The 26,695-nt window shown below is 40.0% G+C and overlaps 1 protein-coding gene across 2 annotated transcripts in view; it reads right to left on the bottom strand.

Annotated features, from left to right (window-relative positions):
* MLLT3 (MLLT3 super elongation complex subunit) overlaps positions 1-21,759 on the bottom strand; it is a 277,576-nt gene extending 255,817 nt beyond the window's left edge. The window contains exons 1-2 of one of the 2 annotated variants that reach the window (XM_059411570.1): positions 21,477-21,759; positions 19,861-20,041 (exon numbers count right to left, since the gene is read on the bottom strand). In XM_059411570.1, coding sequence (XP_059267553.1) covers positions 19,861-20,041; positions 21,477-21,488 — 193 coding nt within the window. In that variant the 5' untranslated portion in view covers positions 21,489-21,759. Of the gene's footprint in view, positions 1-19,860; positions 20,042-21,002; positions 21,191-21,476 lie in introns of those variants that run through there. The other variant, XM_059411571.1, reaches the window with a different exon arrangement.
* Between the last annotated feature and the right edge of the window lie 4,936 nt (positions 21,760-26,695).

The raw sequence follows: 26,695 nt of genomic DNA, 5'->3' as shown, positions 1-26,695 counted from the left end.
CGAATTCCTCTGGCTCTTTGATATCCAGCTTGTCCACAGGGCTTCAAAGCTAGCCTCCAGGACTTTTCTTGGGACACTGCTGAAAAACAACCTCAACAGAAACACAGAAGATAAAATGTTCCCACTCCTATAAACACACAAAGACATAACTGCAGAAATAAAACCATTAGACAGCATTGTGGTGGGGTTTCTTCCCCCTGAGAGAATTTAAGATGTCCAAGTACTTTGAATTATTTTTTAGATGTGGGTCAACTAGAATTTCTTCCCCCTCATGCATATGGCTATTTTCCCCATTTTCAAGCCTCCAAAAATTAAGAATCATTCTGCTTTCAGAGAAATTTTCTGATTTACTAGAACAACTCATCCCACGGGAACTTACTGGGATGGAACGAAAGTTCAGCTTCTTGAGCACATAAATAACTATACAGTACAGTATTTATTCAATGTTGCAAAACTCATTCAAGCTAGCAGCTTTGTATAAGGTTAAATCTGGTCAGCATATCCAACAGAGAAAATTTATGTATGGGGCACTGCATGTTTGGAGTAAACTAACAGACTTCAGTGCTCACATGGCTTAGGAAAAAAATCACTCTATGTGGGATGGCACAAGAGGACCTGACATACACATCACACCCAGGTGCTGAGGGTACCCATCAGGCTATCTCCAATAATGAAGCTACAGCAAAAGCAATACATCCACTAAGAGAAAATACATGCTAATTCCCTTTAGAGAAACTTACACTTTGGCATTTTAGGGGATTGGCAAATGTGACATGACTATAAAATCTTCCAGGGCCCAGGTTCTTAAAGTAAAGTTTTATTAAGGTTCGTACACACACACCCCAAGAGCTACGTCCCTGCACCTAAAAAGAGAAAGACATGCTACTTTTTAAAATTCTTCTTACCAAAGGCAGCATGCCAAATCAGTTTTTCCTCAATCCAGTACTTTTGGCAGCCCTATCATAATAGGCCAGTTAAGAAAAAAGTATTTCACAAAGTAAGTAGTTGGCAAACATGTGATTCTGAACTAGCAGTACAGAGGACACAGTCTCCTCAGGATTATGAAAGATCCCAGACATGTGCATACAAGGGGAAAACTACCTTTGCAACCAAAAACCTGCCTCTTACCTCCCTCTCCTTGTCTCTCTACCACCTGTAAGTATCAAGCAATTCTAAAGCATTGATCCAGACCTGATTTTAGCACTCTTGTGGGATATTCTCCAGGGAATAACTTGTACATATTTATCCAAGGACACAGAGCCATCTTCTTTTTTGAAATCTATACATATATCAATCCTCGAAGTATGCAGATGAACCCTCTCATTATAACCCAAAAATTTACCGCTCTAAACTGGAGCTACCTGTTTTCAGCTCTGATCTCAAGTACACAGCTTTTATCTCTTAGCTCAATTCTGGCACCTAACATTAGTACTCAATTTCCTTCTAACAACTGGATTATGGAATCTCTCAAATGTAACCGTATTTTCTCTCCAGTTGTTTGTTGTTGTTTGTTGTTGTTGTTGTTGTTTTAAACCAAAGGCCAAAGGCATTAATATACAACAAAATTCTCAACGTGAGTGATAAAAATGCATTAAAAGTAACCTTTAATCCATGCTATTAACTGATTTTATTCTATTTTGGCACGTTTGAAGTAACTCATCTAAGGATTAGTTAGGCTTTTCTCCACTTCTTTTTATCAGGACTCTACCATTCTTGATTTAGTTTTGAGGGAAAAGGGTTTGCAAAAACGATAATAATCTCACAGCTGGAGATGGCTGGCAAGTCCGTTAGTGCTCATTGTGCCATTAATTTGCAGGAAGCCTTTGTGCTCCTTCTACCCCTCGTTTTACATGCTGAGCAGTTTTCACTGATAAAGTACTTATAGGCCAGTTATTTTAGATTAACGAAAAGCCCAGTAAAATTTTATGTAAAATGGCTATGAACTTTCTCTTGAAAATACTGAAATGTATCTTCCGCCTTGATTGCTTGAAAATCTTAACCGTGACCATTTGCCTCAGTAGTTCTCATGTGAGTAGGCAAAGGGAGTCTTAAAATTTTTAAGAAGTATTATTTTCAAACAGAGAAGGAATCCAAAATTTTAGACTACGAATTCAGACTGAATGGCTGAAGCCTCCGGGCAAACACACTGATTTAATCACAAGCAGCAGGTTTCAAAATCTTGCCTTCTTCAGCCTTAACAATGAAGTATTTCCCTGCCCTTCAAACCTATGGCAATGATGCAAACACATTATGCAAAAAGAATCCAATATCGTTGGGGTTTTTAACACTATGACATCAATTTCAAGAATAGGTGGCATTGTTCTAATTCGACACTTACCCAAAATGAGATTTTAAAGTCAATGACTTAGTACTTCCTGTGGACCTGAAGCCCCAAAAAGGACAGTTAAATACCCAACTGTCATGGATTTTAAGTCAAACTCCATTTTCACCACTTTTCACAATTTTCCCAATTCCCTAACAATCTTCAGGTACAAAAAACCAAGTCTAACAGAAAAGTCTCAGTTTTTAAATCTGCCACAATATATGCAAACCTGTTGAGATTTTTCATACTTTAAGACATGAAACTGTTTAGTAATGGAGTCCTAAAATTACTCATTTTCTGCTATACCACCTTTCTATAAATCACAAGCTCAAATTGCGTTCCCAGAGACTCAGATCTAACACAGAGAAGACATGGTTCATACCGAACACAGCAAGGATATCTGCAAAGTAGAAATAACGGGGTCTGAAACTAACAGGGTTAAACAACTTCTTTTGTGAGGCCACTGGCAAAATCTACAGCAGCTGTCTAACTTTGCCTTCAACAATCATAGCAAAAGCTCAAGGAAATGATCCAATACAGCGCCGGTCTTTAGTAACCAGATCGTTTCTATTTCATTTTCAGCCAAGGGAACGGATAATGAAAACAAAATTATTCGTCAGTCAGAAAGTTTACTTGACAAGCTAATTTTGAACCAACCTTTAACTTCTATTCACATGTACAGACGGACCCTAAGAGCAGTTTCTTTTTTGTGTGTGGAGACAATCTTAATAACTCTTAAATGCTGGCTACACAAGTTAAACTTCGGATGGCTATCACTGCTTTAAACCCACTTACTAAAAACTACTGGAAAACTTTTTAGCTGCTCAAGGACTAGTCCTGAGCTAAAAAAGAAAAGGCAAACATTTAGTGCCGTAAACTGATGAGACATTAAAAAGATGTGAATTTTGCAGTGAAGAAAACAGAAGTCACATCGTTTCATCTCTGACCTCAAACAAGTGTACAATAATTTTAAGATTTTATTTATTTGACAGACAGAGATCACAAATAGGCAGAGAGAGAGAGAGGAGAAAGCAGGCTCCCTGCTGAGCAGAGAGCCCAATGCGGGGCTTGATCCCAGGATCTTGGGATTCTGACCTGAGCTGAAGGCAGAGGCTTTAAACCACTGAGCCACCCAGGTGCCCCAAGTGTACAATAATTTTTATACAAGAAACAAACTCAGCTCTTCCAAGCCTGTAATTTTCCACCTAAAATTACTTACATTGTTTACAATAAACACAAATGATCTCTCATCATAGAACATCTGGATTTACCAACACATCTAGGATACCTGCTCCTAAAGGCTTATCGACTTAGCTGATGGAAAACAGGTATTTCAGGACTTAAAGATATGTACTCGAAATAGAAATCCAACATTCTTCAGAAATTAATTAATTTTCTCAAGAATATAAATAAGGGGGGAAAAGTCATCAAATCAGTGACCCAACAAAGTTAGGTTATCACTCTGGTGAATAACCACAGGTTTACACTGGGAAGAAACTCCCAAAATTACTTTCAACCAAGTTAAGCAGGAATGGGCAGGATAGCAGCAGTTCCCATTTCAATATTTACAACATAGAAGTAAATACATTGTTTTATTTAAGTAAATTCACCTAAAGAAACATTTTTCTTCCCTACAGGGCAATCTCAATCCAGCATTTAATTTTTAATTCCAATCCTGCTTGCTTCCACGGAGGTTTGACCCAAAGCAATTTTAGTGAAATTTCAGGCTGGTATACATTTCGGCTATATGCCACAGGCAAAAGATACTGATTCTAAACCTATGTGATCTATTTTTTTACTGTAAGTCCTATCATCTTACAGTATCTCCCGTAGGAGAAACAGGACTTCAACAACTTAACATTTGGAAATGACTACTAGTTGCTGGCTTCCTAAAGGGAAAAAAATTAAAACAAACAAACAACCAAAAAAACCTATGAATTAAAACATACACGCAAATGGGTACTCCTGAATTGACATGTATGAATGGCTTACTTGTTTTAAAAAGGAAACCTCAAATCCTGGGTTAATAATATGTGTCACTTTTAGGGATTTAAACCATAAATTTTTCAAATAAAAACTAAATAAATTGATTTGTAAGTAATTAACTATGGGACTTCAATCATGTAAAATTATCTCTGTATATTCTCTATGGCTCAGGAATTTAACTGGTTATGTTCAAAATAATACACTTAGTGGGTCATGGAACCCACTGCCTGTGAAATCTCCCATGGAGATTCAAGACCACCCATTGAAAATAGTACAACATTATTGCCTCGAGCAAGAAGCTGGTACATAGGACTGGTTATTCAAGTCTTTTAAATACTATTTTATTGAGGGATTGTGGGAGGTGGGGGAGGGAGCCAAGGGGGATTCATGAGTGGATGGGGGAGGAAACTCAGACAGAAAAAGAGAGAAATTTCTAAAGCAAAAGTTCCAGTAGTCCCCTCACAATACTAATCGCACCCTCCCCCCTTTTTAAACAGCTACATAAACAAAGTAATAAGTGCTCAATTTCAGGGAGAATTACATTATACTCCATTTGAACAGGCTACAAAGTACTTTTATTTGAAAAGCTGCTTCTCCTCTGTTATAAACAAATTTACCCGGCACCAATTTCAATGAGAAGATGGCTAAGGGAGATGGGAGGCAGAGTTAGGAAAAATTCACTCAGTGTCTTAAATAGTTGATCCAATAAAGATCCTTTAGAGGAAACTGTAAGTCTATTTTTTTTTTTCTCCCAGTAGGCAAATCATACAGGGGGGCTTTTCTTTTCTAGCGTACTGCACCCTGTCTCTTTAAATTCCAGGCCTGCCCCATTTCCCACGCATTCAATGAAAGCAACACGTTTGCTGGCCTCTAGCCCACAATGTCAAGTAGTTTTCTTGCTATTGAATTTCAAGATTATTCTTTTGGATCATTTGCCCTTTAGTTTTAAGCACGCCAAAGCAAAAATAATGTCTTTCTACAATAACATAAAGAAAACTCTGAGGCCTTTACAAGTCTACAAGTAGAGAACACCTTCTCCTTTAGTTCCCCTTCCACTGCAAAATATGCTCCCACTCTATATGCTCCAAATAAGGGCCATTTATACATTATCTTGGTCTACTATAGCTTTGTCTGTACTCTAATAAAATTCTAGGAATATATTTAATTTAGTACCAAATTTGGAATTTCTAACAATCTGTAATACTCAAACCAAGTCTTCATATTACTCAAACTCTCAAAGTTTTAAGTGTGATCCCCTGAGGATTCAGTTAGAATAAGTTTTAAAACAATGACTTGATTTTCTGTATTTGCAGTTAAGCCATCCACATAAATTAATAATAAAAATAGTAAGCAAATATGGGGAGCTGTAATCATGGGGCCAAAGAGTCTATTTCCCTCATTTTCATACACATCTTAACCCTGAAAAAAAGAATCCAGGCTATTATGAATCCCACTCAGAATTCTCTCCAAAGGAATAGAAATAGTTAAATAAAAATTTATCAGCAGAACTAAATGAAGACCATGGAAAATGTTACTCCGAATGCTAGCAAATGGAACTTAAAGTGGCAATTTTATTCAAACAGCTAATAAAGAAATGGTCTGATCACAAACATCAATTTTTATATTTCACATTCTGAGGTGGAGTTAATCTGTCATTTATGAATTTCATAAAAGCAGCTAAAACCAAAGGGAAAACAGACTTATTCTTAGTTGACGTACAGTTTTGATATGCATTTGCACATACTACTTTCAGTGGTTATTCTTTTTAATGTTACAAAGGTAAAGATATTAATATCCCACATATCATATCATAGACTTAACTAGATGAATTTTGGGTTGCAAGGAGACCTTTAAGACAACTAAAATTAACTCCATCTTTGCAGAAATCTTTTTTATTTTTAGAAATTTCTTTTACTTGTGTTTAAGGAATGTCTGTATTAATCTATCTGTACTGTATAGAAAACACAAAATGACATTTTAATTTTCATTTTTAAAACTTCTGGTTATTTTTGCAGTAATATACAAAATATTACTTGAACTGCTTCAATCCTAAAATATTGTTTGTGTTTACACACGTATGCATCCGTTCAAAAAGAACCATCTCTTCTTTCCCTCCCCGAAACACTATTTTTATCTTGCTTTTGGTAGTTGTCCGGGTACTTTCTATTTCTCATAATTTAACATTTAACTTCCAAATTATATACAAAGACACAAGATGGAAATGGGTCTTTATTTGCAACTACAGATCCCATCTATTCCTGCCACTATGACATCTAAGCATGATTGATGCCTTTTCATTTGGTGTCAATTTTTAAAGTCAGATTTAGGCTCTGGAAAATTTTCCAATACTATACACATCAAGATAAACACACTAATTAACAAGCTTATCAAACTCAACAGGAAAAAAGAAATCGAAACTTTTCAAAACATTCTTAAGTGCTTCAAAAATGTACACTGTACTGAAATACTAAACAACGGTTGTCTTTCTGCTACAAAGAACATCGTCTATGAATCATGTACTCATAAATCAGGTTAATCTGATTCATTTTACAACTTCAACACAGCAACTTTGTTAAGAAAGGTAAGAATATCATTTAGATGTTTTTCTTAAAGTTTACAATCAACTTTTGAAACATCTGTGCATATATAAGTGCTATTAAAAGAAACACTCAAAATGACAAGGTGACTAAAATTCCAAATAACAAAATATGAAAGTGTTCCTTGGGAAAGACATTTTTATATTCTAAATGAGATTAAACTTAAAAAAAATAAAATCTTATTGTAAACATGTCCATATGTACATTTAAGTATCTAGTTTTACCTTCACACAAGATAATTATGCCTTATTCAAGAAAGCTCAAAAAACCCAGTATAAGCATTTCCTGAACTCTTTCTATTTGCTGGATGGGGGTACTGAATTTTGGAATAAAGCCAATTTAATATATATTTTTTAATTCCTGATATCCCATCTCCTAGAGATAACTTCTATTAACATTTTGCTAAGTATGTTCTTTCCATCTTTTCACTGATGTATTTTTATCTCTCACACAATTCTCAAAATGTGAGTAATGAACAATTCTGGCCATTCTCATACAAAGATAATGGACTGAATCAAGTACTACAATCAATGATAAAAATAAACCATAAAAAAAAAAAAAGCCTCTACAGAAAGCTACTATGTCAAGTAACACTAACTTCAAGCTACTAAGTGGCCTTTAAACATAATTCTCATTTATTTGCTGCTCTCTTTAAATTGTCTGCATTTCTATATTTTTGCATATTTGTGTAAATAAATCCTTCGCTCTAGCATCATTCACAATTCCCTTTAACTAGTTGGAATGATAACTAGAATTGTTTTTTACATTAGCAGCAAGTCACATGTAAAAAGTTGGAAGAGTAACTGCTTTTCAAATCAACTTCAATTAAGCATCTGAATTATTAAATAGAAAAACCCTGAAAGTAACATGAATGATCAAATATTTGAAATACCATACTTTTTTAACCTGTTTACATGGTAAGTCAAAGTCCCCAACTATTCTGTTGATAGGAGAAACACAAGCAGTTATCTGAAACATGATGCTTCAGAAAAACACAAGGACAAAATTTCAAGGTCTGGCCTACATTATATGAAAGAGAAAAAAAAATTCAGTTAATTTTCATGAAAAATTCAATGGTCTAATGACCTGGTCAAGAGCCATATTTGAAGAAGTTTCAAATAAACATATGGTATCCTGAGTTCTTGGAATGTTCCAACCTACAAGTAGTGTTGATGGCTGGCATAAATGGCACTGAGATTATGAGAAAGTAACTTTTCGTAACAAAACCGTAATCACCTATCTGGTTAATCCCCCTACTTCCCTGTTAGGGTAGATGACCCAGCTTACTGTTCACTCACCATTAAAAAAGGTAAAATTCCAATATGCTGACGTTCATATCAATAATTTTCTATTTTCAAAAAAAATTATTCTCCAAACTACCACAATATAAAGCATAAGAAATTAAATACAGTAACACATGTCTATCCACAACATGATAACCAATACATAGTTGGTCTAATAAATGGTAGTTATTTCATTAGGAAACACTAGACAAAGGAAGGATATGCTCAGAACTTACCCTTAAAAGAAAAAAAAAAAACTAAGGAAAAATAATTATTTCAGAGCTCAAAAAGACCACAGAGCTTATTCAGTCCAAACATATCCCTTCTGCCTCCCAGGACAGGGCCTTTTCTACTGCATTGCTAAATCCTGCTCTACAAGTTTCTGGAATATATCTGACTCCTTTTTTTTTTTTAAGATTTTATTTAGTTATTTGACAGAGAGAGATCACAAGGAGGCAGAGAGGCAGGCAGAGAGGGGGGGGGGGGAGCAGGCCCCCCACAGAGCAGAGAGCCCAACTTGAGATGTGAGGCTAGATCCTAGGACGCCAAGACCAGGACCTGAGTGGAAGGCAGAGGCCCAACCCACTGAGCCACCCAGGCACCCCCACCTGACTCCTATTTTTACAGCTAAAAGGCTAGTTGTATTTCATGAATTAAGTAGCTTTAAAAAAAAATTTTTTTAAGTGATAGACCTAGCCAAGTCTCTAAAATTTGTGGCTAGCTTTTTAAAAAGCACCAAAGTAGGTGAAAAAAAGATAAAGGAAGAAAAGACAGAAAAGGAGAAACATTCATTTTTGCCTATAACATAGGCTAAAACTCCTTCTAGAAAATGTGATTCTCAGCTGACACAATGCTTCCTGCTAAATTCAGGTGGTGGTTCTGTTTACACATAGTCAATTATTAGAGGTACAGAAGAAATCAGTTTCTGAACATGGAGCAAAAATTTACCACTTAGGGGAGTGGAGGCTGAAGTCAGGATTCTAAAACTCTTACCTACTAGCAATACCTATCTGCCTTTATGTTATACTGCTGCCAGAAACTTCCAGCATCCAGACTACACTGATGGAAGGTATGAGTGCTATCCGCAGTGATAATACAGGTCCCATCTCATCGGATGAGTAACAGCAGACATACGAGGGGAGGCCAGTGCAGGACTGATGGAGCATAGAACACGAGCTCCTGCTCAGTGTTTATATGATGAGGAAGAAGCTTCCCACTGCTCCTTACTATTTCTGCGCACAGGTAGGAAAAGTCCTACAACAAGCATCTTTAATAAGGCAATCTGGAGCTACGTCAACATTTTGAATAAACTATCCCACTAAAAGCAACCAAATCCCAACAGCCTAAACTGTTTTTCACGTAGTCACTACAAAACAACTGCTTGTAAAACAGAACAGGGAAAGAAATTAAACAAGAGAAAATTTTTGTAAAATAAAAAAAGACTTCTTCAATACAAAGAAAGCTTTCATTATGCAGCAACTCATGTTAATGAAGTATTTGGGGTAAAAGTTATGGGTATAACAAAAAGGCCAATGAACCTTACTTTTAAACATCCAAAATGTTACAAATCTATGTCAAAATAAATAGGGACATAGAATAATCTGATTGTAATTTCTCCCAACACCACTCTGGGGGAGGGAGTAGATGTAAGGGCATAAAACCTATCTTCAAAGATTAAAGGTATCATGCAGACTAAATTTATATCCAGATACATTAAGAGGCAAGCAACTCTCCCTACTGTGTAGGCCACTGTTGTTATTAATATTTTAGGAAATTGCTAATGTATAGTTTGCTTTTTAAAATCAATACATACACACAGGATTTGGCCTGGTACTGATGGGGAAATAACTAATAATTTCTGCTGAAAACAAAGAAAAAATTTACTTTTGGCAAAATCAAATATTTTAAAATTTATTTGGTTCAGAGAATATCAATCTTCTGACATGGATAATAACTCTAATTAAATCCAACTGATCATCTTTATAATCACTTATGAACATTATTTTAAATAAATGGACCTCACGATTAAGTTCAAGATAAGCCATAATTTTCTTTACTTTTTTTAAAAGATTTTATTTATTTATTTGACAAACAGAGATCACAAGTAGGCAGAAAGGCAGGCAGAGAGAGAGAGGAGGAAGTAGGCTCCCTGCTGAGCAGAGAGCCCGATGTGGGGCTCAATCCCAGGACCCTGGGATCATGACCCAAGCAGAAGGCAGAGGCTTTAACCCACTGAGCCACCCAGGCGCCCCAAGCCATAATTTTCTTTAAAAAAAAAAAAAAAAGATGAGGAGAGCCTGGGTAACTCAGTGGGTTAAGCCGCTGCATCCGGCTCAGGTCAGGATCTCACGTCCCGGCATCGAGTCCCGCATCGGGCTCTCTGCTTGGCAGGGAGCCTGCTTCCTCCTCTCTCTCTCTCTGCCTGCCTCTCTGCCTACTTGTGATCTCTCTCTGTCAAATAAATAAATAAAATCTTTAAAAAAAAAAAAAAAAAACTATGTTCTGGATCATTTGTGAATTGCAATCCCACCACAGTGGGAAGGCAAAATATCAGGGGATATCTACCATTCAGTATCAAATTTTCCTAATGATTTCATCTCAAAGGAGAACCTTAAATTAATCCACCCAATAAATTTGATTTTGCCTGAAAGTAGCTGTAGAACTTTCCCCTCTTAAGCAGTATCTACCATGGTTACCACCACTTAATTAAATCCTAGATCATGTCTACAAAAGCAGGTATTGCTGAATATTTGTCTGCTAATATAAGTGAACAATTATTCAACATTTTAAAAGTAAGCATTTACCACCATTTATTACCAGCTCTCTTTTGGCACCAGCACACCTGTGACTCGTTGTGTCTACATACAAGATCACTTCACATCTAGGCTCCAATTCAAAATAAAAAGAGGATAAAGAAGGATGCAGAATCTCAAATGTCCTTCCCAGCTCTACAAGATACAAGCATGTTGAAGGCAGGAACCTCCTGTTTCTCATACTTCTCAGCAGTCCTTTCCCTGTATCCTGCATGTAGAAAGTCTGTTGGTTAAGCATATGACTAAGTCCACAAATTATATTCTTAAACAAAACCCCAAAACCACACAGGAAAACAAAACAAAATAGGTCAATTTGGCAAAATTAAAAACTTGTGTATGACAAAGAGATACCATACATTACGTTACAAGAAAAAGAAATAAAAATGAGGCAAGATATTTTCAAGGCAAACAACAAAGGATTAACATCCTACAGATAAGAAAAAGACAAAGATCCCAAGTTTCTTTTTTAAAAAAGACAAAGGACATTTTTAAAAGTCAATAAAGAGGAAATCCAAATGGTCAGTAAACATACAGAAAATGCTTAACCCCACGAAAAACCAGAGAAATGCAGATGAAAACAAAGGATACCATATTTCAACTAAGTATAAAAATAAGAAATCTGAAAATATCCAACGTTGACCAAGCTGTACAGAAAATGGACCTTATTCCCTGACAGAGTATAAACCGTCACGACCACTTTGTAGAGCAATCTGACAATGTCTAATACAAATGAAAACGCACACACAACTCAAATTCCAGGCCTATATCTAAAATCTTGTTCATCTGTACAAGGTAACACATTCAAAGATGCTCACTGCACAGAGCAGACAATGACCTATATATTCTTTAGTAGGGGAACAGAAAAGTAAGCATAGAACCTCTTCCTACCATGAAAATAGTGAACAGAAGAAATTAAAAGAAATGAATTGGCTCTCTACTGATGAACTGTGTGTGAAAAGGCTAAAATACATGGGGGAGGGGGGAACTGTAAGCTACAAAATTATTCACTCATGAAAATGTTCTGGAATTAAAGGGTGGCAATTGTCCCACAACCGTGTGAATATATTAAAAGCCACTGAACGCTACACTTTAAAGGGGTGAATTTTACAGTATGCAAATTACATCTCGATTTTTAAAAAGGACTCATCTAGTATGATACTCTTTATGGAGATTTTATAACATAATATACTATTACTTGCAGCAGTATAAATGTGCAAATGTACATAAACAGAAAGAAAGAAAGTCTGAAGAGTTGAAAGAAAGGATGGGGAAGCATCTAAAAACTTTAGCTGCCTAGCTATAATATCTAATTCCCTAAAATCAAAACAAAGATTCGAATACGATAAAATGTAAACATTTATCCAGCCTTGGTAGTGGGGATGTGAATGTTTGTTATATCATTCTTTCCTTTGTATTTTCATTGGGGTTTTTTTGTTTTGTTTTTTTGAGAACTAGAACAATGGCACAAAATAGGCATATCATAAACGACAAATAGTAAATATATAGACACGTGAAGACATGCAGCGCTATTAATCAAATAAATGAAAATAAAAATGAAGTTCTGCTTCATCCAGCAAATTGATGAAGAGTTACCAAAACAACAACAACAACAACAACAACAACGAAAAAAAAAAAAACAACAACAACAAACTGTTAATTCCCAGTATTGGCAACCACATAGGGAAAAGGGAATTCATCCGATCCCTGGGGAAACATAAACCAATCTTTTTGGAGGAAAGTTTGGTAATGCATCTATCAAAATTTAAAATCTATACACCTTGTCTCAGCTACCTCCCTTCTGGTAAATATAACACAAGGAAATTACAGGAAAAAATGTAAAAATGAATGCCTCAGATGTTCATCATAGCATTAATCCTAACAAATTAAAACTAAGAGCAATCTAAATGTCTATGTGAAGTTGTAATAAATGTATATTTGATGTAATACCATAAAATCCAGCCCTAAAAAGATGCTATTTCACCATATACCAGGAGGGCAGAAATGTTCATTTATGCTATAGCCCCAGCTCCTGGAAGTGTTCTAGCCACACAGGACCTCAAAAAACTACCTGTTGAATGAATTCAGGTAATTTACAGTTAATGTGTATGTGTGTGTGTGTGTTTGTATATATAGATACAGATATCTACTAAAATATGAATTATGGCTTTCTATAAAGAATTCTCATAGGTGGCTCCATAGCTCAGGGGTTAGGGCACTGGTCTTGTAAAGAATTCTCAGGTAACCCTTTTCTTCATATTTCTATAGTTTGATTTTTCACAATGAACACACACCTATAAATTAATAAAATAACAATGTAAAAAATACATGGGTTCCTCATAAAAGCTGGATTGTACACTGTCAAAGTTCTACATCTGTAAATTTAAAAATACTAATGAGATACCTGTAATACCAATGGACTCTTTTTCCAGACAAACTGTATTCTCAGAAATGAACTATAAACAAGAATGCGGAGAACCACAAAATACAAAAGAATAAAAGATTAAAGCATGAAAATGTATGTTACAAGGAAGAGAATGAACTACAGACTCTGGCCACACACACAAAGCAAAATGTTTCAAAAGAATATTAATATGTATCACTGAGATGAGAATTTCTCTTTCTACATGGTAGCTTCTTGCTTGAGGAATGAAACATAGAATCAAGCAAGTATAAAAGCCAAGGGAAAAAATTATAGAATTCTGTATTACTTCCAACCGGACAGTGAGAAACCCTGAGATCAGGGATCCAAAATGTTTGAAAATCTCTCCAATAAATATTAGAGACTAAAGTTCAGTAATACAGTAAGTCCTTGCTTAATCATGTAATTGGAACAATGGTGTTTCACATCTCCTCCTCTCCTACCTATCTAAGCTTTCCAAGTTACCTTCTGAAGATTTAAGTCACTAAGTTTTTTTGTTTGTTTTTTTTTAGATTTTATTTATTTGACAGAGATCATAAGCAGGCAGAGAGGCAGGCAGAGAGAGAGAGGATGAAGCAGGCTCCCTGCTGAGCAGAGAGCCCAATGCGGGGCTCGATCCCAGGACCCTGAGATCATGACCTGAGCCGAAGGCAGAGGCTTAACCCACTGAGCCACCTAGGCACTCCTAAGTCACTAAGTTTAAAAAAAAAAAAAAGAAAGAAAGAAAGAAAGAAGAAAAAAAAATTCTACATCTTAGAACTGTAAAAGCTGTGTTAAGTAGCAGAGGGTTATCTGTAATAGTTTACCAGAAAAACAACTAAAGGGCGAAGGTTGGCCCATGGAAGACCACTGGAAGGAAACTTGAAAAAAAACGAGAAAGAACAAAGAATCTTTAAGGTAAAATTATGAAACCGATTGATACCCCTGCCCTGCTCCCAGAGGGACCCTACAGAGGGTCACTTAAAATTACAGATGTAAAAGGCTTCTGCTTATACAAATAATATGCCATAAACTGGACAAGGATATTAACTATAAAATATATCCACCAAAACCCAAGTTTGGATTTTCCTTTTCTGGAAAAAAAAAAATTGTTAGATAATTGTTATAATGGAATTTAACCATGTCAAATACCTTGGAAGACTTATCTTTCCTCTTTCCATTAAATGTTTTTATTAGCAACGATAGTAATGGCTTTAAAAACTTAGCTTCCACATATTAATAAAGGAGTTGATCTGTGCCAGGTTCTGTGTTGAATATTTATACCAGAGGTTCTCTGAGTGTATTCAGGGATCCCAGGATCCCCAAAACCTTTCCCAGGGAAAACCTATTTTTTCAACGACTCTAAGACATTATTTGCCTCCTTCACTCCTTCTCTCAGAAGAGTACTGTGGAGGTTTCCAGAGGCTACCTGATGTGTGGTAATGCAACAGAATGAATGCAGAAGCACGTAAGCTGATCCAATTATTCCAAAACATCAAAAAGATCTGTACACACAAAAATTAATACCACACTTCTCACTCTGTTTTCTTGAAAATACTCATGTTTCATTAAGATACTTTTCACATGCTACCTTTAACGGGTTGATTATTATCTTTAAACAAATTAATAAATAACTTCTTAAATGTCTCAGGTTTCATTTCTAATACTGTATATATCGGTAGATATAACTTACATAGGAAAAGCTCTGTGGAGTCTATGTTTTGAGAGTGTAAAGCAGTCTTAAGGCAAATAAATTTGAGAACAGCTGATTCATATTTAATCCTCAATTTATGAGGTAATGGTTGTATTCTTTCATCATTCCAGGAACATAGATGAGAACCCAAGTGAGAAAACAGAGAGAGAAATGACTTGCTCAAGATCACAGAAGGAGCTGGGGAAGCGCCTGGGTGGCTCAGTTGGTTAAGCATCTGCCTTCAGCTCAGGTCATGACCTCAGGGCTCTGGGATGGAGCCCCGTGTTGGGGCTCCCTGATCAGTGGGGAGTCTGCTCCTCCCTCACCCTCCTCCTGCTTCTGCTCTCTTTCTCATTCTTTCTCTCAAATAATAAATAAAATCTTAAGGGGGGAGAATTAAAAAGATCACACTAGGAGTCTCTTAAGCCAGTATTTGAATATAAGTCTGTAATTCCTAACCATAACTTCTCACCACTGAGCAACAGTATCTACCCAAGATAGTTCTATGTTGTGCCTTTACTCTTTGACTTTTAGTCTTAAAAAGTAATGAATGCTCACTGGAATGTTTTAAATACACAGAATTAACTTTAAAAAAAAAAATCAAACAGTACAAAAACACCTATCAACCTATCACTGCCAACACCATGAGCACGCATTAGAAAAACTACTGGTAGGAGCTGGGTTCCCATTCAACCAAAATTCATTTACTTATACACATACACACATGCACTTTTTAGTTGTATAAGCATATTTTTTTAAACGGGATCACACTGATTTAGCGACTTATTTCACTTAGTATCTCTTGCCGATCATCCTGCGTCTACGAATAGATTTACCCCCTTTTAACAGACCACCCATCATTTAACTGTACCCAGCTGGGGGTCCCCTATATGGCTTGCCTCCAAATTTCTGCTGTTTAAAAAAGTCACAAGCAATATGCTGTAACTTTGTGTAGCTGTGAAGCTGGATCTGCTGGAAAATCCCTGGAAGTAAAACTGCTGGGTCAAAGGGTGTAAACATTTAAAATCTTAATAGATGTTGCCAAATGCCCTCCAAAATGTCCGTGCCCAATTTACATTCCCACTAAAAGCAGGAGATTTCCTTCAATAATTCAGCTTTTAAGTGCCTTGGAAAATTATGCTGTATGTTGCTTCAAAATGCCAAGTAGTAGAACTGCTCTCAATGGTCATTTGAATTCCATACAGAACTCTACATAAATCTTCTAACACTCGATGAATGTATCAGAATAGCTAGCTATACATTTTTACTTTTTCCTGAAACCCTTTAAACACCTCAGAAGAGAAAACACACCAGGTACGTGCAGTATCTGCAACTGGTTGGTCTCAAATTTTAGGAACCCTGATAAAAAGTTACCCAAATTATTTCAGAAGACTCCTTAACACAAATCAGAACTACACAGTAATGCTGGGCTCAACCATTTAAATCAAAGGAAAGTTCTAAGTGTGGATTTATTATGCTTTATCTGCCCACTCAAAGGACTAGGGCTAGAAATAAAAAGCTATCAAATCATACCAATGGCCAAATTAGCTGACATAAAATAATAAGCAACAGATTTCATATCATAAATGTCAATGGAACAGACTGCAAGAGTTAAGAATGGCTATAATTGGAAAGAAAGTTCACTCAAACTCACATCATACTGAAGATGAAAACATTAATATTTTAAATGAAATGTTTTGAATGTGACCATTCATTTCAGTCATATCAGACTATTATAAATCTTTGGTACTAACAAATAAGATACGGTCTTTTTTTGCAAGTAGATAGTTTTAAAATGCATTATACTCTGACCTGCCTATTCTGTACCAGCTAATGGATATTCCAGGCTTCACTATTTCATCAAAATCTCTCTTCTAGTACTCTGTGCTAGTAATTTTAAGTTTAAGTCTCCAACCCATCTTCAGGACAGAGTAAACCTTCATTAATTCAAGTCCAATTAGCTCAATTCTGAAATGGTACATGTAATTCTCATTAGGCAACAAGTTGAAAATACTGTAATTTCTTCCTCTATAAGTTCTCATAATACTACTGTGAAATAAAGGAAATCAAGCTGAAAATCAATTTGCTTTTCCAAACCAAAGATTCGTAAAACTAAGGACTCATCCACCTTCGTGGCTGAGCAGTTCATCCTCAGTGGGAAGGTCCACTTCTGATTATCAGTTACTGTATACGGTGAAAGTGATTTAGCCTGTCATTATCAATAGCCACTTACAGCTGGGCATATGTGCATTTCTTTTAAATATCTTGTAACTAAGATTTTTCACAAAGCCCTTCTTGCAGTTTCTCCCCATTTCCAATTTCTCACTTACAGATCTATAAAATGGCAAATATAACACCTTAAAAGGTACTGAAGTAGACATTACAATGATTGGCATCCTTATTCTGTATTTATTCTTACCACTTTCAAAGACTTTATAAGCCCAAAGTAAGTCCCAGGATTAAGTGGCATGTTTGGTGTTACTTGAAATTTACAACTAACTATTCCCGATGAACAGAGAAACCTTCTCTTGCAATCTGAATCATGTGTAATTACAGTATGACAAGGTCTCTCCTGGGCTATGTAAGCTGGCATTTTTCCCAGGACTTGTCACATCATGGGAAGCACACATACAAATAAAAATCCAAAAATAAACATTTTAAAACAATGGCGTATAGACTACATAAAGAAAGTCCACAGCTGAAAATAAAAAATTGAAGAGCCCATTCAGCAAGCAGGCATCTCTCACTAGAGATGGCTAAGACATCAGTGTTATCAAGCAGCTTACCACGCCTAGCAACAACTCCCAGGTGTGGGCTGTGCAGGCCAGCACCCTCCCGTTCCCTTGGCTGGACAGAAAATCATTAAGTAGGGGACAAGCAGGGGAACATTGCCACAGACACACTGAAGCACAGAAACAGTGCTGAAATCTGGGGAGGCTGGTCATCTTTCATTTCATAATGCCAATTGCTTGATTGTTAAAGAGCCTAAACAAAGTTATCTTAAGAGCTACATCTTCTGCCAACTGTCTTCATTTTCCTAATACAACAAATACTGCTTTTTGTTGTTGTTGTTCAATGTATTTCATTTTGAAGTGAGTAGCAGCCAAATGGTCCTAACAGTGGATACCAAGGATCTTAGAAGGTGGTTTCTTTTGTTTAAACTCCTCTGCAGTGGCTCTATAGACACATGGAAAAGGGAGAGGGAGAAGCAAGCATCAAACCCAACCTCACACAGTGACAGAAAACTTGACAATACTCATCCTAATTACAATACTGAGGAAATACGAAGTAAAAGCTCTCTGGCTATATTTTGATCTAAAATGCTAAAAAAATCAAAATGCAATTTCCTAGAGGCCACGCATATTGCTACCCCTCTATTAGAGGCTGGATTCATTTATTAACCATCCAGCAAAGCCCATCAAATTCAACTGTTCAAGTTCTCATGAGGAGCTCTAAAACAAACCACTAAAGGCAAAATATACAATCCTACAACCCATCACATGAGCTCTGGAAACAAAAATAAGCATCAGCACAAACCTCTGCCACCTCAGAGGCACACAGCATTTCGCCTTTCTTTATTCAGCTCCTCAATGCTCAATAATTTCCAGTAGCTCTAAGCAGAATGGATTTATTATGATGTTACTCTAAGAAACTGCAGGAGTTCTAGATGCCAATAAAGATTACGGATCAAATGGAAGATAACTACTAACCATTGTGTCGAGTTAGATAAATAAACCTGCTCACAAACAAAGCACCTTATTGTATTTGTACTGTTACCTCCACTAATCCAACTAAAACAACCAGACACTAGCTTTCCGGAGGCTGAAGGGAACAGAAATCAGATTTCTTAAACCCTCTTTAATTTTCCTCCAAAATAACACCCCGTTTCTTTTTTTCAAAGCCGTCCTGCGCTTTATGGGAAATGTTTGGGATCGGAGGGGCTGAGCTGGATTATGCAAACTAGAGACCCAGGCTAAAAACCAAGGTGGGGAAGGACTGAAACAGAAGGCAGGAACACATCGTTCCTCTGAAACTTAGCTTCAACCTTTGCAGGGACCCTCTTTCCCCCGGAGATTCCATGGGTAAGAGACTTCGGGACGCTGCTCAAAAATCAAAGGGGCAATCAAGGGCGGGGGGGGGGGGGGGCGCTAGGGACGAGTAAGCCCCCCACCCCCGACTAAACAGAAAATGCTGACGGCGCCGGGTAGGGGTGGCTAACCCACTGAAAGGAAAATCTGACAACCAGCACCTAGTGCCGAATACACAGGCAGGAAGACCGAGAAGACCCTAAAGAGAGGCGACTTCTCGAGACGGAACAATAACTACATCCCATGCATTCCTTGCTAATAACGCAGGTAAATCTCAATTTCTCCAGGTTTAAAAAAAAAAAAAAAAAGGCGCAAGCTGTTTATTCCCTCCAGCGCCCCCCCACCCCCGACACTTCCAAACCCAACAACTAATTGCACCTTCCCCACAGAACCCGCGGCTAACCCCAGAGGACCGGTGAGGGCTGGCTTGGGATGAATAAACACTCGACACCTGACGGTCCTTTCTTGGCGGTGACTTTCCCGAAGCCGAAGTGGCGCGCGCGCGGGCGGGAGCCCGGACCTGGCCAGCGCGGCGCCGCGCACCCTAGTCCCGAGGCGACGCCGGCGAGCGCGACGCGGGGGGCGGGGAGAGGGGCAGGGGGACCGCCCGGGCCAAGCGATTGTTTCCTCCGCGAGCAAAGACATTTTTTATCAAGCTCCTTTTGTATTCGAGCCCTACCTCTTTTTGGCCTAGGAAAGCTTTCGTGCAAGTGGAAGACGACTTTCTCCACAAAGTGCTGTATGTTACTGTGCTCCGGGCCGCGCACGAACACCATCCAGTCGTGGGTGAAGCCCTCCACGGTGGGTTTTTTCCTCACCTGGGCGCGGTGCCCCAGCTCCAGCTTCACCTGCACGGCACACTGCGGGCAGGGGGAGGAGAGACAGCCGTGAACAACAGGAAGGCGACCGTTCGACACTGAACATTGCGCCTGACATTTTTTTTCCTCCTTCTTGAAACGCACATAAAAGGAAACGGCGGTGCCCTCTGCATCCACGTTTCACGCGCGTGGGCGCGCACACCCCACACCCCCAAATACACCCCACTCGGCCGGCCCGGATCCCGGCGCCCGGGGCCCCGCATCCACACCCGCAGGGATTGTAACGGAATGTTGCCCCCAGTCGGGAAGGGGGTCCGGGGGTCGGGGTGGGGGTGGAAGAGGGAAAGCACACTCAGCCACTACAAGCACGACAACAAATGCATCGGAAACAAATTAGAAGACAATTAGGAGGCGATGCCAGGGCGGTTTCCCGGTGTGGGAAGGGAGGCAGTCGGGACCCCGAGGTGGGGGGATTCTGGTGAGCCCCCTCCCTGAAAGTACCGCGGCGACAGGCACACGCCGAGGAAGTCTTTGTGTACGTGTGTGTGTGCGTGCGTGTGGAGCGCTGTGCCAGGCGGAATGGAAACTACAGGCAGCCTCTGCTGATGGGTACAAACTCCCGTGCTCTTAGCACTGGTTTCGTGCACAACAAAAATGAGACGTCGTCACACACACACACACACACACACACACACACGCCCGCAGCAAAACACGCCGAGGCATCCATAACTTAAGGCACCCCGCACCCCCCGGCAAAAACCCCCCACGCGATCGGCGAGGCCAGCCTCACCGAGCCCCCCCGAAACACACTTCCAAGAGCCAAAGTGGCCCCAAAGTAGCTCCCACCTCCCCCAAAAAATAAAATTCAAAAAGGCAGGGCGGCGGGCGGACAGCCGCCGAGGCTCGACTGCGCACAGCCCAGCGCGGGGGCAAAGTTGCGTGCGGCCCCGCCGCTGTCAGCCCGCACACTCCGGCTCACACACGCGCGCCGCGGAGAACGCACCATCGTAGCGGCCGCCGAGGCTGCTCGCCGCGTCCCCGGACTGTGCCCGCGGCTCCCGGCGGCGGCGGCGGCTGAAATATGGCTGAGTTATTATTCGCCTCCTTCCACCGTGTGAGTGTGTGAGTGCGCGCGTGTGAGCGAGAGTGTCCTTCTTGCGATTGCAAAGAGAGGCGAGGAGAGAGGGAGGCGCGGGGGGGGGGGGGGGGGGGGTGAGTGTGTGAGTGTCTGTGTGCGTGTGTGTGTGTGTGTGTGTGTGTGTGTGCGCGCGCGCGCGCGCGCGCCGGGAGGGGGGGTGGAGAGAGGGAGGGGAGCGGAGGCTGAGGGAGAGGCAGCAGCTCCCTGCAAGCCGTACCAACCTTTCTCTAATTGGAACCGCGGAGCGCTGGCGCTGTCTGGGCGGCGGCGGCGGCGCAGGGCGAGGGAGGAAAGGCGGGGAGGGGGGAATCTTTTATTATTATTTTTGCATGTACTTACCGAGCTAGCCATGCCTGGGGGCCCGGAGGTTTGCTGGGGTGTTGTGTGGTACCCCCCTCCCCCGCCCCCCTCAGCTGTAATTCATGAAGAGGCTGCTATGAATGAGAGCGCGCCCGGGAGCGGAGGGTAGATGGCGGACATTCTCTGCCTTTTTCCCCCCGCGTTCGCTTGCTCGCTCGCTCGCTCGCTTATTAAACTCAGCCCCAAAAGCAAAAGCAGCAGCAGCAGCAGCAGCAGCTCCAGGGCCAGAGGATGAGATTCCGGAGCATGCGCCGTGGCGCCTGACACCGGGGCTCAGAGCCTTACGGGGCGGAGGGAGGGCGCGCGGGCGGGGCGGAGCGCGCGGGGAGGCCGAGCGAGCGAGCCAGGGGGAGCTCGAAGGAGCCAATCACCGGCCACCTCCCGAAACCCCGGCGGCCCGCACCGCCACACTGGAACGCCCTGCTTAAAGTAACAGGTTCCTACTGGGGAGGGGGGGGAGGTGGAGCAGAGGGCGGAGAAGGGGCGCTAGTGGGGAGAGCGGCCAGCTGGGGAGCCATCCCAGCCCCTATGTAAACTCCTCTCGCCCTACAATAAAAAACGGATTAAAACTGCTGGAATGTAGCCACTGCCTAGAGCCCCCAGCAGCCGAAGAAGGGGTGTTAAATCAAGTCTTCGGCGTTAGCAGGCTTGGGGGGGGGGGGGCGAGGAGGAGAAGGAGGGGCTTTCTTTTACTTTCCACCGCGTCTTTTTGTGGTTTTGTGCTGAAAAGGCAAGAACTCACGCCCAAACAAACTTACTTAAGGACTGAGCGAGAGCAATGGCAGTCTACAAACAAACATCAAAAAGCAGTCGCTGCGACTGTTATAACCCGCAACAATCTCCCGGCCCCCTTCCCCACCTACTCCCAGGCACCCGCCCACCGGCTCCACTCCCCGCCCTTCTGCCACCGCCACAGAAAATTCGAAAATGAAATGAACAAAAATGCTATTTCCTTCCAAGGGAACTCCTCCCGCTTGGTAATCCCCGGCTGGGAGGCATCACAAAGCGGTGCCCAGGTGAAGGTGAGACACCTGGGAGTACCGGGTGCAGACCCTCAGGGACCAAGCTTAGAGTTGTTTTCTTCGGGAGGTTTCCCCTCCTGACAGCCTGGTGGGTTGCATCAGAACCTGGAGAATTGTCCTCCGAGGACACGCGGGGCAACTGGGAGTCTTAAAATAGCAGATAAAGTTAATACTGGCTGTAATGTGCATAAATTGGATTATAATCTTTAGGCGTATTGGTGACAGCCAGCGTAATCCAACTCTGGGTATTAATCCGGTTATGCTCCCAGGTGACAAACCGTCTCAAGAGTGTTCCCAGAGTTGCGCTCCTGCAAACGTTCCCACTCGGGTATTAGGTCTCAGTGGCCGAGGATTCAGCAGCGCAGTCACGCGTGGGGTGGTGGGGAGGAGTACTGACTAGCTTCCTTCAGCAACGCCGACAACCTTCACAAAGGAAACGGATAAGATCTAGACAATTGCTTTGAAAGAGAAAGATGGGTGTAACTCCGGTTGGTTAAAGAAAGATCCTTGCATCTTCCTAGCCCTTATTCCTTTTTTGCCCGTCTTTGTTTTCTTTCCTCCCCTTCCCTCGCCTCCCATCTTTTTTTTTTTTTTTCCCCCTGAATTTTCCTTTGGCTTCATTCTCTTCTCCCTGCTTTCCTGTCTTTATTTGCCTCTTTTCCTCTTTCTGGCTCAACTTTCTGGTTTTCGTCTTTTCTTAAAACCACGAAAGCAAGTTGTCTCAGCCCTTGGATTAAAGAGAGCAGTAGAGGGGGGAAGGAGGTTACCTGAAGCATCTGGAGTCCTACTTGCTAGTTTTCAGTTCTCCCAGCTGCTCACAGAAAGAGAACCCAAATCAGATCCGTGCACTTCGGGCCAACTTTAATTTCCAATCCATTACTCTAAATCCAGTGGTTTGAACTACTAAAATTGACACTCTGACCTCTCCCCAGCTACAAGCTAGAAAACTTCTTTGGCTTGAGGGGAGAAACATTTTAATCCAAATCCAAGTGCTATTTCTCTACTAACCCACATGTACACAGATGCATATTATCTTGCATATCTGTACAAATAGGTGTGTGTGTGTGTATCAGAACTAAGTTTAAGTAGACAAGCTGTGTGTTGGCATCCACATGAAGGGTGGACCTTCTTGCTATGCATTATTCACTTTTTGATGAGATAATTAGAAATCCTTCAGAATAATAAGAGAGGGAACTGATGATTATCTGGATGTGCCATTACAATAAAGCCGTTTCCTTTAAGGCAGCAAGCACCGGGCAGTGAGTGTAGCTCAACACATAGGTGGAAAACAACAATCTGATTATAAGTTTGAGGTGACTTTAGAGTTTGACTAACCTCTTCCAATGCCAGCTGGACTTTCCTGTGATTCTCTCTGTAACTTGTCCCCGTGCTGAGGGACTGGTATCTCTTTTTTGAATTATGTGTTTGTTGGATTAAAATTTATTCCAGGAGGCACCAATAACCCTTAGAGTCAGAGACAGTCTTTTCCCATTACCCCTCCTCTCTCAGACTCCTTTAAAAACCCACCGTGGGGGTAAATTTCATTCCCTAGGCACTGAAAACATAAATTCGGTCAGTAGATGGCGCATGGAGCCCTTCCACCAACGTCCTTACGTGACCTCTTTACAACAAAAAGACCAGAAGGAGGAGAAAAAGAAAGAAAACACAATCCTAAATACTCTAGATTCAACTTTTGGGCAAAGGAATTTATGCCAGTCTTTCAATGTATCATTCATAAGCTGTTTTAACAAGTTGGCTATTAATTAAAAGCTATCAAAACAGGAATAACAGCAGATTAATTTTGTCCAGCATAACTGGAGATCTTTGCGCTCTAAGGTAAAAACCTGAGAAAGCTTTTGAATACTTAACAGTGCAATAATAGAAGATATTTTGCAAATCAATTTTAAGATAATTTTCTCCAGTACTAAATATTCCCCCCCCCCAAAAAAAAATTTTCTAGTGGTAATGCTTAGGGATAAAAATATCCAAAAAGCAACGACTTTATTGAAATTCATACTTAGTATATAGCACAATATGCAACACTGTGGCATTAGTTTTGAGGAGCAGACAAGAAAAGCAATTGACATCATCGTTTCAAATTAAATATGTGACGAAGAATAAAAAAAGGAGAGTGTCTGGGACAGATCTTAATTCTTGATCATCAACGTAGCTCTTCAACCATTATTTTGGCTCCAGCACTTTTATTTACAATAGTTCTGTTTACTGTGGATGTTGAGGCCAGTTTGGTTGTTTCCGGCACAAAATAAAGAGGTACTGTAAAGAGTAATTAGGTTGTTAAGGAGCAGTTACTTCTTCTTAATAGGATTTTACCTATTTATTTGTTGTGATAGATTATTCATGCATAAGCTCCAATAATCAAATCAATAAAAATTAACCACTGTTCGGGGCGCCTGGGTGGCTCAGTGGGTTAAGCCGCTGCCTTCAGCTCAGGTCATGATCTTAGGGTCCTGGGATCGAGTCCCGCATCGGGCTCTCTGCTCGGCAGGGAGCCTGCTTCCCTCTCTCTCTCTCTCTGCCTGCCTCTCCATCTACTTGTGATTTCTCTCTGTCAAAAAAAAAAAAAAATTAAACACTGTTCATCCTTTGCCGTATGGGATTTGGGGGAAAAGGGAAGAAGATATAGGGGGGGGGGGGCAGACACTCACCAGACATCTGACAAATATTAGACTCAGAATAATTAAGGATTTTTTTAAATACTAGTGCACTTTTTCTGTATACTTTATTCATGTGTTCATTCACCAAAATCATATTTTGCTCATTCCATGGGCCAGCCAGAGAGTTAGACTGTAAGAAAATAAGAATGACAGGGGAGAAGTTTCACCAAATGCTTTTTTTAAATTTCTTCTTACCTAAATTTGGGATAGAGATCTGTGTCACACATAAGCAAGCAGCATACAGATTTGTCCTGAACATCCCAAGGACAAGAAAAATAGTAGCACAGGACTGGAAGTCGGGATTCGTTGCCTTCAATTCCACTGGTTAATACTCAGATAAGGTGGGAGGGGCGTTGATATCTTTTTGCAACAGCCAAGTCCTAATTTCCTTTCCTTGATCTGAAGTGTTCTCTATGTTCACCTCATTGCAGCTCTTTTAAGAAACAAATTTACAATGAAAGAAAGCTTACTAAGCCTTTTCAAGATCCATGAGCATATTTTCTCAGTTGAAACAGTCTCCCTGTTTCTTATGGAAATTTTTGGTTCAAAATGTTACATTTTTAACATTATATTTAATTCATGATTCTAGGATAGTGTATTGGGAACCCCAGAATAGTACAAATCATTACTGCTTTGAAAAAACAATTGCTTTGATATCCATTTAAGCACCTAGTCTAGGACTATTTCCAGTGATAAGAAATATACAAAGATTTTTTTAACCACCAGAGCCTCTTCATGTGTAAATTATTCCCTGAGAGTAATTTAAGCAATGCACTTATACATTCAGAAGACAAGAGTGCCTCCACAGTGATAATTTATTAATTTAGTGGGCTGTATTCCTAATTCAAAGTATAGCACCTCAAGGCCTGAAATTTAATCAAGGATGTTATGTAAGACCAACAATATGAAACAAGATAAATATTGGAGGTCAGTTGATGTAGTATGATTGAAAACGACTTCCTAATATATACAAGAACCCCAGTGGAATATTTATAGGTAAAATACAGATTAATTTGAAACTGCTTGCTATAAAACAATCTAAAAAGTAGATTATTTGAGTATCTCTTCATGTATTTCTGGCATCTCTTCAAAGGCTACCGCGTAGCTTCCTAACTTTCTTTACGTAATGATTTGACCTCCTTGGTTTTCAGTGGAAATTGTTTTTATATATGATTTCACTTCTCCCAGTCACGTATTATGAATGGAGAGTGAAAATAATCACTTTGTCCAAAAATCATAAACTATACTTTGTCTTATTTGATAAAAGTGGAAAAAATAACATATCAGGGTTATAAATTAATGTAGACAAGTCAAACTTCAATTAAAACTGCAAAAGAGGGGGACGCCTGGGTGGTTCAGTCATTAAGCATCGGCCTTCAGCTCAGGTGTTGATCCCAGAGTCCTGGGATCCAGTCCTGCATCAGGCTCCTTGCTCCATGGGGAGCCTGCTTCTCTCTCTGCCTGCCACTCTTCCTGCTGTGCTCTCTCTCTCTCTCTCTCT

Source organism: Mustela nigripes, chromosome 9 (assembly GCF_022355385.1).
Source record: "Mustela nigripes isolate SB6536 chromosome 9, MUSNIG.SB6536, whole genome shotgun sequence".
NCBI classification, from domain to species: Eukaryota; Metazoa; Chordata; class Mammalia; order Carnivora; family Mustelidae; genus Mustela; species Mustela nigripes.
Note: the sequence above shows the minus strand (reverse complement) of the source record. Positions and strands in the feature narration are given on the sequence as shown.